This window comes from Triticum dicoccoides, chromosome 7B (assembly GCF_002162155.2).
Source record: "Triticum dicoccoides isolate Atlit2015 ecotype Zavitan chromosome 7B, WEW_v2.0, whole genome shotgun sequence".
In the NCBI taxonomy this organism is placed as follows: domain Eukaryota; kingdom Viridiplantae; phylum Streptophyta; class Magnoliopsida; order Poales; family Poaceae; genus Triticum; species Triticum dicoccoides.
In genome coordinates this window covers 748,027,994-748,042,163 of record NC_041393.1, presented here as the reverse complement: position 1 = coordinate 748,042,163, position 14,170 = coordinate 748,027,994, and the positions used below count along the sequence as shown (strand labels likewise).

Genomic DNA, 14,170 nt, shown 5'->3' with positions numbered 1-14,170 from the left:
TTCATTGAAAAATGTTCTAAGTTGAACCTATTTGAAATCCATTTGGTGCTAGGGGTTTGATCATCCACATTTCAAGATTCATGAAATTTAAACATGATGGGAGGCAGGCAGGCAGTACAGGATCGGTTCCTGCCTGTGCAGGGTGGCCTAGAGGTCAATCTTTTTTTTTTTTTTTTGCTTCCTTGGTGACTTTTTTAGCTGCAAAAAATCAGCAGATCTAGTAAAACAACTGCAAATTAGCTGCACTTTTGATTATGAAAGATTAAACGATCTATGGCACATCTAAAATTATGATTTGAACAACGGTACACAACAAGATTAACCATGACATTTTTCCTTCTATTATCTCTTTTGCGGACCCTCACGAACCCAGCCACACTGGCTCACAACACCCACCATCATCAGTATTACATACGATATTCATTTCACTGTTACACATTTTTATTCATGGCTACACCCACGCAGGACAGATTCAGTTCATGCTGCACCCTCCTTGGCCGGCTCGATCGACACCAACCAAGGCGAGTGAGTGACTGCTTCTCTCCTCCTTGCCCATCTACATGTTCGGCTTAATCTTGAGCCGCGACGCCAGCTTCTGCCCGAGGGACGCGTCACACTGCAAACAACATTGGTTGCTTCCAGTGTGTTCATATGATCCAGGTATACATAAGTAGTACTCCATCCGTAAAGAAATATAAGAGCATTATAGCAGTATGATCCAGGAATACATAAGTACTCCCTCCGTTCCTAACTATAAGTCTTTGTAGGCATTCCACTAAATGGACTACATACGAAGCAAAATGAATGAATCTACACTTAAAACGCATCTATATACATCCGTATGTGGTTCATAGTAAAATCTTTACAAAGACTTATATTTAGGAACGGAGGGAGTACATAGCAGTATAGCAGTGCATGGACAGTTGCTGCCAACTGGGAATGAATAGAAAAGAGAAGATCAACTACTTGCCAAGTACTTGAAGATCAACTATGTCTATCCACATTTGGTGAGTTCTGTGAGTGACAGCTCCATTACTGAATTATTAACTGTTATTATCTACTTACATGTCTAATATCACCCATAACTTTCAGGCTTCTACGGAAATAGCGACGCTGTTTAGGAAGGACAACGCAGCTGGCTCGCAGCAGGCCACTTCACTGGAAAATCTAGTTGTGCAAGAGAACACCAGATTTCCTGGTAATCTGATGTCAATTCTGTCGATCATCCGGTTCCGGGAGGCCATCAGATCGAAATTGCAGCACCAACCTTCTCCTGTTTGTGACAGCAGACCGAATTCTGACTTGCTGACCCTGATTAATTGGAGCTGCACCTGGTCCCATGCTCCCACATGCATCCGTGATGTTGAAACCCCAAGGAGGCCAGTGTAGAATGCTATGGGGAGAGGAGATCGCACATTGGGTGCTCTCCGACCTATACACTCATATATATAGCTCAGGTTACAACAGAGGCGCAGAGCGCCAGGACGTGGCTACGTGCAATGATCGTGGGCGATCGCATGCAGTACGTGCGCACGGTGGAGAGAGGTGAGAGGGAGAGACTAGCTAACTGCTAACACCCCGCTGCAGTTTGAGCGTCGGGCGGCCTGATGCACAAACTGGACCGAAATTCCTCAAACGCTGGCGTGGGCAGCCCTTTGGTGAGAACATCGGCGTACTGTTGGCTCGTTGGCACATGTAGGACGCGCAGCTCGCCGAGGGCCACTTTCTCCCGGACGAAGTGGATATCAAGCTCGATGTGCTTGGTCCGGCGATGATGCACAGGATTGGCAGCCATGTAGACGGAGGATATATTGTCGCAGAAGACAATGCTGGCCTTGCGAAGAGGAGTCGCTAGCTCGGCGAGGAGTTGTCGTATCCAGCAGCTCTCGGCGACGGCGTTGGCGACGGTGCGATACTCGGCTTCCTCACTCGACCTGGACACGGTGGCCTGGCGTTTGGAGGACCAGGACACCAGAGCATCACCAAGGTAGACGGCGTAGCCAAAGGTGGAGCGTCGCGTGTCCGGACACGCGGCCCAGTCGGCGTCGGAGTAGGCGACAAGGTCGAGGGAGGCAACTCGTTGGAGGCACAGTCCATGGCTTGTGGTGCCCCGAAGATAGCGCAGTATCCGCTTCGCCAGCGCCATGTGTGGGACGCGCGGGTCATGCATCACCAGGCAGCATTGTTGAACTGCATAGGCAATGTCGGGGCGCGTCATAGTCATGTACTGGAGAGCGCCAACGAGGCTGCGGTACTCCGCGGCGTCGGGCACCGGCACGCCATCCGTCGTGGAGAGCTTCGAGCGGGTGTTGACGGGAGTCGAGATCGGCTTGCAGGCTTGCATGTTGGCGCGCTCGAGCAGTTCTTCGGCGTACTTCCGTTGAGAGAGGAAGAACCCGTCAGCCGTGCGTGTGACGGTGATGCCGAGGAAGTAGTGAAGTGGACCAAGATCTTTCATCGAGAACTCCGTCGAGAGCCGGCGCTGGAGTTGATGAAGAAGCGCAGTCGACGAAGCAGCAAGAATAATGTTGTCGACGTAGAGGAGGAGGTAGGCGGCGCCGTCGTTGTTGTGGAGCATGAACAGGGACGGGTCCGCCCGAGAAGCGATGAAGCCGATGCTGCGGGCGAACGCAGCAAAGCGCGCGAACCAGGCGTGTGGCGCTTGCTTCAAGCCGTAGAGGGAGCGATCGAGCAGACAGAAGTGGTCGGGGTGAGCCTCGTCGACAAAGCCCGCAGGTTGCTGGCAGTACACCTGCTCTGTCAAGTGGTCGTGCAGGAAGGCATTGTTGACATCCATTTGATGCACGGGTCACCGACGAGATGCTGCAACGGTGAGGACGACGCGGATCGTGGCCGCCTTGACGACCGGTGAGAAGGTCTCGTCGAAGTCGACGCCGGGGCGTTGGGAGAAGCCGCGAACCACCCATCTGGCCTTGTAGCGTTCGAGCGTGCCGTCGGCCTTGAGCTTGTGCCGGAACAGCCACTTGCCGGTGACGATGTTGGAACCGCGCGGCCGCAGTACGAGCCTCCAGGTCTTGTTCTCCATGAGGGCCATGTACTCCACCTGCATCGCAGTCAACCAACAAGGATCGCGCAAGACGGCACGCACGGTTTTTGGGATCGGGGATATATCAGGCGTAGTGGATGTTGTGAGGTTCTGGTGGTATTTAGGGTTAGGAAGAAACTTGCCGGCTTGCGCACGCGTCTGCATGGGGTGTGTTGGGAGTGGGCAGGCACGGCGGCGAGGCGGTGGTGAGGATGGTGGCGAGGCAGTGGAGGCGCTGGCAATGGGAGTGGCCGTCGACTCCACGTGAGGGGGTGTGGTGGGAGCTGAGGTGAGTGACACAGGTTCGGGTGTCGTGGGCGTGGAGAGGGTAGACGTGGGTTCGGGTGTGGGAGGGGACGACATGGGGACTGCCATGGCAGCGGGCACCGGTGCTGGCGTGGGCGCGTCCACGATGGTGGGAGGGGATGAGTGAGATGGCCAAACGGTCCTGGGTTGTTGCGGAACGAAAGGGAGGGTGGCCAGGTCGTCGAGAAGAGATGTATCTGGCTGGGCGGGAACGCTCGTGTTGGCGCGAAAAGGGAACGTGCCCTCATCGAAGACGACATGCCGCGAGGTCACCACGCGCCCGGTGGCACGGTTGAGACACCGGTAGCCCTTGTGCTCGTGCGAGTACCCGAGGAAGACACATGGCACGGAGCGTGGGGCTAGTTTGTGCGGAGTTGTGGCTGTGAGATTCGGGTAGCACAGACAACCAAACACACGCATTGCGGTATAGTCAGGTTGGGCGCCATAGAGCAGGAAGAACGGCGAGTGATCGCGGCGAGGACGACACGGCCGTCTGTTGAGGAGAAAAGTGGCAGTTTGAAGTGCTTCGGCCCAATAGGAGTATGGCATGTGGGCATGGACGAGGAGCGATCGCGCGATGTCGTTGAGGGTGCGAAGTGCGCGCTCTGCCCGCCCGTTTTGCGGTGAGGTGTAAGGGCAGGACATGCGTAGCTGGGCGCCGAGCGAGGAGAAGAGAGCGCGTGAGGCTGCGTTTTCGAACTCCTTGCCGTTTTCCATTTGGACCGTGAGGATGGGAAGGTTGAATTGAGTGCGTGCGAAGGCGAAGAACGCGCGGATCGTGGGAAGAACATTGGACTTATGTCGCAAAGGAAAAGTCCATGCAAAGTGACTATAGTCATCGAGGATCAGTAGATAGTATTGGCAAACGGAGTTGCTCTGCACGGGAGAGGTCCATACATCACAGTGCACTAACTGAAATGGAAAGAAAGATACATGCCCAGATGAGTTGAACGGGAGCCTAGTGCTCTTCCCTAGTTGACACGCATGACAGACACCGGAGGCGGAGTGGTCGCAGTCGACGCCCGTGAGACGAAGAGTGCGGCCAAGGGCATCTCCACCTAGATGGCCGAGACGCTGGTGCCACAGATCGCGGGTGGTGGCGGTGAGCGAGTGGTGATCACGGGATGCGGGCGCGGATGACATGGGGTAGAGCTCGTCATCGTCCGAGTTACAGCGGAGGATCACCCTCTTCGTTCTTCGATCCTTGACAGAGAAACCGAAATAATCAAATTCAACATTTAATGGGTTATCGCGAGCTAAAGCTTTGACAGAGATTAGGTTTCGAATGAGGTGTGGGGAGACAAGAACATTGTGGAGAGAGATAGGGGAGCCTGAGGTTGGGATGGTGGCGTGGCCGGTGTGCGTGGTCGCATGCGTGGCCCCGTCGCCGACAACAATGCGAGATGAAGTATGGGGGAAGGAGGAGGAGAGCATACCGGACGAGGAGGCCATGTGCGATGTCGCACCCGTATCGAGGTACCAGTCCGCGGTCGGTGGCGACGGCTGCTGCTGCTGCATCGTCATGGAGTTGAGGGCGTGGATGAGCACGCCCTGGTCCCATGCAGGCGCGGTCGGGTTGTAGAGACCAGTGTTGGGGGCGCCGTAGAGTGGGTGTGGAGGCACAGCCTGGTGCTGCCAGACCACGGGAGGCGCTGTCGCAGGGATGCCCGGAGCGCCCGGAGCACTCGGACTAGCAGCGTAGTGCGAGGCAGTTCCCGCGAACGGCGTGCTCGAGCCAGGACGAGGGCCGAGGATGCCCGCGCCTGGGGCGTGGGCGCGTCACGGCATCGGCCAGGCGTGAACCATGCCGGTCCACGGTGCAGCTGCAGAAGCGGGAGGGCGTTGGGCATGCCCACCCCCGCCGGAGTGGGACGACTGCCTCCGCCAGAGTTGTTGGCCTTCCCTTTGCCCTTGTAGTGTCCCCCGCCGCCGCGTGGAGGACCGTTCCCAGGGCCGCCGCCGCCGCCGCCCGGAGTGTTGTTGTTGTTGGCCGGGGCGCGGGTGGCGTGCAGGGCAGTCTCAGTGGTGCCATCGGCAGAGAGACGGCTCTCCTCCAACAGCAGAAAAACACGGCAGCGCAGCAGGGTCAGAAACGGTGTCTGCATCGTCAGGATGGGCACGGCATAGCGAAAACGTGGGTGAAGCCCACGAAACATGTTGAGCACCTGATCACAGTCGGTGACGGGCGCGCCGAGCTCGGCGAGGCAGTCGGCGCAGTCCTTGAGCCGTGCAAAGAAGGAGAGGATGGACAAGGAACCTTGCTCGATGCGGCGAAATTCGGTGGAGAGGAACACCACCTGATGTTCCGTGTTCTCGAGGAAGAGAGTGCAGATGGACTCCCAGACGGCGGCGGCAGCATCGCCGCGCTGGTGAATGAGCCTGAAGACCTCCGGGCTGACGCGGTTGTACAGCCAGGAGAGGACGTGGGCGTCGTCCTGCGCCCAGGCCGGGTCATGGGGGCGCGCCGGGCCGCCGATGTGGTCGGTGACGGCGTGCTTGGCGAACGTGACCTCGAAGAGAGTGCACCAGTGGGAGAAGTTGGGGGGGAGTTGAGCGTGAGCATGATGGGAACGTGTTGGTTGATGAAGACTCCGGCGAGAGGGGAGACAAGCGGCTGGTTGGGCGCGGAGGAGGAAGTCGTCGGGTCCGGCATGAAGAGTGCCCCGCGCGCGAATGCAGAGGGGGTGAGAAGGGTCTGGTGGTGGCTCTAGGAGGAGGGCGGTGTGGTGGGCGAGCCGCCGCCAGCGACAGAGTCGGGCCGCGGTGGTGAAGGGGGAGGGGGAGGTGGAGGAGCGGCCATGATTGAGAGGTGCAGAAAGGAGCGGAAGCGGTTTCAGGGACGAGGAACGAGTCCTGCGTCTGATACCATGTAGAATTCTATGGGGAGAGGAGATCGCACCTTGGGTGCTCTCCGATCTATACACTCGTATATATAGCTCAGGTTACAACAGAGGCGCACAGCGCCAGGACGTGGCTACGTGCATGGATCGTGGGCGATCGCATGCAGTACGTGCGCACGGTGGAGAGAGGTGAGAGGGAGAGACTAGCTAACTGCTAACAGTCAGGTCCCGGGGATCCATCAAGGCGCGGCGCAACGAATGGACAACCAGAACTGCCTGATGGGAGCCAAGGATAAGCTTTTCTATGCCTTCTGCCCGCGGGAACAAGAAAAGGCAAGTTGAGAATGGGGAAGGGAAGAGCAGGTGGCTGTTTTTGCAAACTGTCTGTTGGTTTTTAATTCAAGGGTCAGCAAGTTCAGAGAAGTTCAGTTATTATTCCCTGATGAACATGCAGCAAGAAGCTGAGGCTGAGCCGAGGTTGGAAAATACTTCGAAAATGAGCGCTGGAAATGCAACAAAAGTACACGGACCGAGCCGGTCCTCAGCTCATTCATCCCTCTTTGAATCAGCCTTGAGCCTGAAACTGCAGCAACAAAGGTAGAGTAACTTTGAAGAACCGAGCCAGCAAAGAGAACAAGTGCATGCCTTGTGATGCTATCATGTAGCAACTTTTCTTTACTTGATGATTGTGTACGGAACTCGGTTTTCCTTGATTTTTTTTCCCTATGTGGCTGGCAGTGTGCTGGCCACTTTTGCAATGTTATTAATTGTATCTCGGAAAATGCTGCATGGGTGTTGTTATTTAATACTCCCTCCATCTCAAAATAAGATACTCAACTTTGTTCTAATTTTGTACTAGTAATACGACGAACTAACAAGAGAATACGAGTCGGGCGACTCGGACTCCCCAACCCTAGCCGCCGCCGGGGCCTAGCCCATCCTCCTCCCCTCCTCCCGCCGCCGCCGGAGGACGCCGCCGGCTTGCGCCCGGAGGCCGACGGCGGGGGCGGGGGCTCTTCCTCCCTCCCGCGTATCAGGGGTGGCGGGACCCCAACATGCGTGGAGGTGCGGTCGATCTAGATGCGACGGCATTGGCTTCGACGGCAGCGGCCGTCGGCCCTGCCTCGGGCCACGGGCGGCTGCTGCGGCAGCTGGCCTAGATCGGGCGGCGGCGCGATGCGGTCTTCGGCGGCATGTCATCTGGCTTTAGATCGGCGCGGCAACGAGGGCCTGGTGGACTGCTTGGCGGCACCCATGGCAGATCTGTTCTGGCCGGTGTAGCCAGTGGTGGTGGTCATCTTCTTCGTCGGCGGTGGCCGGCCAATAGCTTGGTGATCGGATCTCGAGATCCATCATCTAGTCCCGGCTGCGAGTTGGGGAGACATGGTTGCCGGTGAAAACCGAGCCGACGGCAGGCGATGGCGGCGTTCAACGCCGTTACCTTGATGAAGGCATCGTGGTGTAACTATTGTCGACCCACTCGTGCTGCTCCGGGGGAAACCTGGGATCTGGTGTTCTAGATCGGACGATGGTGGCACTGCGATGTCGTTATCTCTCTTGGGAGCATCGTTTGTGGAGCAGCGCTGGAAGTCAGAGGCAGGAGGTGGAGCGGCTTCGTCTTGCACGGAACTTCGATGGAGATGTCAAGTCATGCCTGACCGACAGGTGCTACGCTTGGTCATGCCTGGTCGGCAGGTGCTACGCACGACGGATCATCTCAGGACTTCAAGCTGTGTCGGCTGGTGATACTTGGCAGCATGGCGCTGAGGTGTATCAGTGCCGACCGCGACGTGTTTAGCTGCTTGCGCGCAGGGAGGAGGTGTCGTTGGGTGCCGTGGTGGCGTCGACGATAGCTGGACCGAGCAAGGTTGGTGCATCATCACAGTTCTGAAGATGGAGCGGTGGCAGTTGGCGGCGGCGGCCTCTGAGAGCACGCCGGACCAGTGTGTGCCCCAGACCCGGCAAGTGGCTACGTTGGGGTCTCAGGTCTTATATGTTAGGCTTGGCCGCGATGTCTATTTGGTATTAGGCCCAGGCTATCTGCGCCCCTTCATCAACTGGATAGGTGTAGTGACAGATTGTTGCTTAGATGGCGGCTTTAGTCTTACTATTGTATTGATTTTGTAAGGTCTTGTGAGAATAATTAATAAAGTGGCCGTATGCATCGCCTAGATGCAGAAGCCGGGGGTCATCCTCCTTTTGTAAAAAAACAAGAGAATACGAGTATACTGGAAAAACAACATAATGTTCTCAGGTATCCCCGTCAAAAAACAGTTCTCATATAGTACTTGAAATCACCTAAAATATATAGTACTTGAATAAAAAAGAAAAATAATAATCAACATCACAGGGAAGAAAAATGAAAAGCTGATGCAACTGTGCCATACATGGCAAGTATTTCTCAGATGGGCCTACCTCTGTCTACGTGTATCTCACTCAGATGGGCCGCGCTGTGTCTATTCTCCAGCCCAACCACATGGGCCAGCACCCCACGAGTCCTTCTAAGCCGCGAGCCTGCAACCGAGAGGAGGCGCTGCGTTGCGCTGCTGCGCGCTCCCTTACATTAGTCCCACCTCGCTAGTTCGCTGGGAGCGACACCGGTTTATAAGGCGAGGCGCTGCATCTTGTATTACGACCTTACTTGAACAGGATCTGTTCTATAGGCTCGTACCGCTGCATCCTTTACCAATAAGGAGGCAAGCACTTCAGTCTGGTTGATGAGCTCTGACCTCTGGGCCAGAGCGTGATTAACGGCCAGGATTCTATGGAGCAATCCTATGGCTGTAGAGGATCGTTCCTGCCTGTGCAGGGTGGCCCAGAGGTTGTCTGACAGACTCCAAAATCTTTTTTTTTTGCCTTCCTATTTGAATTTTTAGCTGCAGAATATCTCCTGACAAGAAATTAGGTGCACTTTTGTTTATGAAAATTACCACATCTGAAATTATGACACAGCAGTGACAGTGGCAGGAGAACCAAACAAAATGGATCATCAAAGCATCAGACTGAAGATGGAACACAGCAAAGATTAACCAACACAATGTCTTTTATTTTCTCTTTTGCACAGACACAGTACGACAGCGAACCGGCAACACCGGCTCACAACACCCACCATCATCGTTCATCGGTATTACATACGATATTCATTTCACTGTTACACATTTTTATTCATGGCTACACCCACACAAAGATAGATTCAGTTCATGCTGCACCCTCCTTGGCTCGATCGAGACACCAACCGAGGCGAGTGAGCGACTGGTCCTCTCCTCCTTGTCCATTTACATGTTCGGCTTCATCTTGAGCCGCGACGCCAGCTTCTGCCCGAGGGACGCGTCACACTGCAACAGCATTGGTAAGACCATTGGTTGGTTACAGTGTGTTCATATGATCCAGTCTGGGAGTGAAAAAAAAAACAGAATTGTACCTGTGACCAGTATGAGACCCAGATGCCCTGGATTTCATGGGTTACGCGAGCATCCGTGAGCGCATCAACCCACCGCTGGAGGAAACGGTCTTGCCTGTGTTTTCATATAAGCAGTTCGGGTTAGCAACGCTGCTTGATTTCTTCTATGTGCCTAAAGACTTGAAGCAAATCAAACTGAGTTTGGAATGAACCTGGCAGGGTCGAAGGATCGGTATCTCTCGCCAGCCTGCTTGAAATTGTTCTCCTTTTCGATAATGCACTGCAGTTCCAAAAGTACAAATGCAGCAAACCATTTGTCAAACAAATGGTGGGGGCATTAATCCCTAGAGTATTTTAGTCACAGTTCGAACGGGCCCAAGTTGCATACCTTCTCCCGGCAGCCAGATAGAATGCGAGGAGGGATAGGGTACTGTTCAGCATGACGAGTAGGATCAAACCTTGAAGGGAAGTAGTTCACCTGAAAAAAAAGCCAAATATATGTAAATGCAGTGAACTTGAAACATAACAACATATTATTTCAGTCAACCGGAGGAAATACTGAATCGTGCATGCAGAAGGGGATGAAAAGTTTTAAAGAACAATGTACCTCCTCATCCCTGTGCATGAAATTCATTAGGCCATCATGATGGTTGTTGTGGTGAGCACATTTCGGGGCATTCACAGGAAGCATCAAGTAGTTTGGACCAAGACGGTGCCTCTGGGTATCAGCATAGGAGAAAATCCTTGTCTGGAGCAGCTTATCATCAGAGTAATGGATTCCAGGGACAGTGACTGCTGGGCAGAAAGCAAGCTGTTCATTTTCTGCGAAAAAATTATCAATGTTCTTGTTGAGGACCATCCGTCCAACTGGTTGCAGTGGGATGATGTCCTCTGGCCAGGTCTTGGTGACATCAAGAGGGTCAAAGTCAAATTTATCCTCATGATCAGCATCAATGGTCTGAATGAAAAGCTTCCATTCTGGGTAATTCCCAGCTGCAATAGCATCAGTCAAGTCCTTTGTGGCATGGGTGTGGCAGGTGCCTCCAACAGTAACAGCTTCATCATCTAAGAGGCATTTCACACCACATGTAGGCTTCCAATGGAACTTAACAAGGTGGGCCTTTCCATCCCTGCTGATCAAGGTGTAGGTGTTGACACCAAAACCGTCCATGTGCCTGTAGTTGAGTGGAATGCCAACATCATCAAAGAGGAAGGTGAACATGTGCAGACTCTCGGGGTGGTGCGAGAAGAAGTCAACTATTCTCCAGTTCTCCTGCATGTTGGTCTTCGGACTAGGCTTGAAAGCATGGACCATGTCAGGGAACTTCATCCCATCTCGGATGAAAAACACAGGCATGTTGTTCCCAACAAGGTCAAAGTTACCCTGAAAATGCATGCCAGGAGATGTCAGTTAAACTTACAGGTTGACTTAAAAAGTCTGCACCATAATTATCAACATGCAGATGATAAACAGTTTATTACATAAGGGAAAATAAGGTAGGATAGAGAGGACTCGATCCCTATAAACAGTTGTAAATTTATACTCCCTCAGTCCCATAATATAGGACGTTTTTTTGACACTAGTGTAGTGTCAAAAAACGTCTTACATTATGGGACAGAGGGAGTACTACATAAGGGAATATGTGCTATGGTTTCAACTTCCATCTTCCAATAGCCACATGCTGGCCATTATTTATGGAACTAAAAGGCCTTCAAAACAGACAGAATTTTACTGTACCAGCTAAAACAAGCTAAAAGAGTCTTTTACTGTTTAACAGGCTTGGACAAAAAGGCATTATGACGAATGACATGCTAACGGAAGATAAACTGCTCAAATGTGATTGTACACAGCATACAGTAGGTGTAATAATAATCTCATCTGAAAAGGATAACATCAAATACGACATTAAGAATGATCACTAGTACCTCTCTGGTGTAGAACTTCACTGCAAAACCACGCGGGTCCCTCAAGGTCTCAGGGCTTCCACGCTCATGCACAACAGTAGAGAACCGGACAATGACCGGGGTCTGAACCCCAGGAGCCCGGAGGAAATCAGCACATGTGAGCTGAGAAACATCATGAGTCACCTCAAAGAACCCCTTTGCACTGGCTCCCCGTGCATGAACAACGCGTTCAGGGATACGTTCCCGGTCAAACTGCGCAAGCTTCTCAATCAGATGGTAATCCTCAAGGAGGATCGGTCCTGTGAAATGAAGAACTCATCATCAGGTCAAGCCATAAATACAGAAGCTTCTGGTCATAGCTGCAGATACAAAAGAGGAAAAATCACACTGGGCAACTTCAGATAGCTTTTGCAATCACTTTCAGGAAAATTGGCATTTTGTTACGACAAACAGCCATGTTTGGAGTTTGGAATTCCAATCGCTTTCGAAGTTGGGGAGCTATGCTGAAGAATGAAACTTTGACTTTGAACCGGTTTTGAGCTTGGGCTATGCCGAACATAGATGAATTGTTGTACGATTATGTTTTTTCTCGTGGGGTGTAGAACTTGGTCCCTACCTACATCAGGTTAGCGCTAATGGCTAATCGATGGAAGAGTAACGGACCACCAGACGGTCCAGACAGATCACTATCTTGGAGCCTTCAATCGTCTCGCATGATCGGATAATCGCTATGACTGGACCGTGACATGCCAGGCCGTGTGAAAAAGGTATTGCTTGTTATCTTCCACATTGAGCAACCACCATGGCATGACAGTGACTGACGAAAATATCAAGCTTCCTATATGTTGGCAACAAAAGTTTTGTCTGGCTGGACCAGGGGACAACGGCGTGTTGTGAATGAAGCTACAAGGAGTGCCCACAGATTCAATCAAGCGCTTATAGGAACCAAACCTGAGCCGGTAGGTGAATGTCTATGGGCAGGAAATAAAACGCTCGAGCAACACACAGGGGGAGGATCAAAACAGCCGCCCGCATCAAATACTAGTAGATGTACAGGGCATGTGAATTGACAGCAAGGCCAGGTTGCTGACGCTGCGGGAGAGGGGACCTCCCGCAGATCCAGAGAGAATCGAGCCGAAGAGCCCCTGAATTTCAATTTCGCCGACGGAGAAGCAATCTCTAAAGCTAAGCTAAGCGTAGGGTGTAGCTACAGGCTCAAGACGGACGGTAGCAGCAAGAAGCCAAGAATAGCAGATCAGGTAGGTGGGATGGGGGTGGCTGACCGACCTCGGTGTCCGACGGTGAGGGCGTTGTTGTTGTTCCAGATGGGCGCGCCGGAGTTGGTGGTCCAGTAGCCGGAGTTGGCCCCGCTCGTCGGCCGGTGCTGCAGACAAGACAAGAAACCAAGAAAAACCGAGCGCGTCAGATCAGCGGATCGCGGGGCGACAGGGACAGCCGAACCGGCGATCCGGGCCGGCTGGCAGGCCGGCCGAGCCGGATCGGATTGGGAAGAAGGGGAGGAAGGTACCTTGTAGGGATCCATGGCCGGGGCCGGCGACCGAGGCGCTCGCGTGTCCGGATGGGGAGGGCGATGAGGTCGAGAGGGGAAGGAGTTGGGGAGGAAGAAGGAAGAAAGAGAGCTGATGGACGAAGGAAGCGGCGGGTCGGGTCGGCCTTTTCTAGTTGGGCCCGCGCCCACCTTATTAGTTCCGGTGGCCGGCGGGCCGGCGGGTGGGGCCCGCGCGCAGCGGGGGTAGACTAGGGGCGGGGGCCTGCGCGGATGGTGGTCGTGGCCGTCACGTACGCCGCTACTGGGCGCATTTTGCTTGCATCATCGCGCCGGATGGGGATGGAGATAGAGAGATAGGGGCGTTGGTTAGAGATGGATGGATAGCAGATAGAACAAAAGTCGATGATGGTTTGTTTATTTTTCCTCTCGCGGCACGGCACGGTCGATGTGGTGGGACGCGGATCGGACGGAGATCAGGCGCCGTCGGTGGCCTGCGGGGGGCATCAATCTTGTTCACACCACATGGGCCGTTCTGGGCCACGGCCATCGCGTTGGTCTCGCAAGCACACCGATGAAGGGCAGTATCCGTTTTTGTAAAACAAAATTATGCGTATATTAGCACATTCTTTTTATTAATCTAATAACACAAGTAAATAATAAACATGCCATTAACGACATGCAACTCATACCGACAGCTAAACACATGAGTATGTACATAACATAAAACCGAGACATCTATGAGCAAAACATATACAGTTAGCACATGAACGAATAAATAGGGGATGAATAAATCATAGCCTTCAGTAGGGCAGGCTAGGGCTGCTGCGGTGGCGGCGGCTTGGCTTCCTCTGCAACCTTCTTGGCGGCGACGTCTTCATCCATGGTGTCGGTGTCGGGAAAAGTAGTCGAAGTAGAGGGAAGAGATGAAGACGAACAGGGAGCAGTCACGCTGGGACGGTCCCTAAAACTCTTATCGCTCTTCTCCCGATGCAAGATCTCGAAGGGCGGGGTTCCAGAGCCCTACTCTCCCGAACGGCCGTGCACCCGGTCAACATGATTGGATTGCCAAAAAGCAGCACCGTGAGTGAAGACAGTAGATGACAACTAGGGTTGCGCAAGGAGGGAGTGAGTATGTTGCCGTCGATAGGGAGTCACGGGCCTGG

General features: G+C 53.5%; 1 protein-coding gene and 1 pseudogene across 2 annotated transcripts; one reads left to right on the top strand and one right to left on the bottom strand.

Moving 5' to 3' along the window:
• Nucleotides 1-537: 537 nt before the first annotated feature.
• LOC119338047 (catalase isozyme 1) lies at nt 538-13,174 on the bottom strand. 2 transcript variants are annotated; one of them, XM_037610337.1, is made up of 8 exons: nt 13,026-13,174; nt 12,785-12,881; nt 11,519-11,796; nt 10,200-10,976; nt 9,981-10,070; nt 9,805-9,872; nt 9,614-9,707; nt 538-616 (listed from the first exon to the last, which is right to left on the bottom strand). In XM_037610337.1, the coding sequence occupies exons 1-8, from the start codon at nt 13,038-13,040 to the stop codon at nt 557-559; spliced, it is 1,479 nt and encodes a 492-aa protein (XP_037466234.1). In that variant the 5' UTR covers nt 13,041-13,174; the 3' UTR covers nt 538-556. The 2 variants fall into 2 exon arrangements, with proteins under 2 accessions (XP_037466234.1, XP_037466233.1); XM_037610336.1 differs by lacking the exon at nt 538-616 and adding an exon at nt 9,216-9,527.
• Nucleotides 8,824-9,028, top strand: LOC119342519 (annotated as a pseudogene).
• Nucleotides 13,175-14,170: the final 996 nt, after the last annotated feature.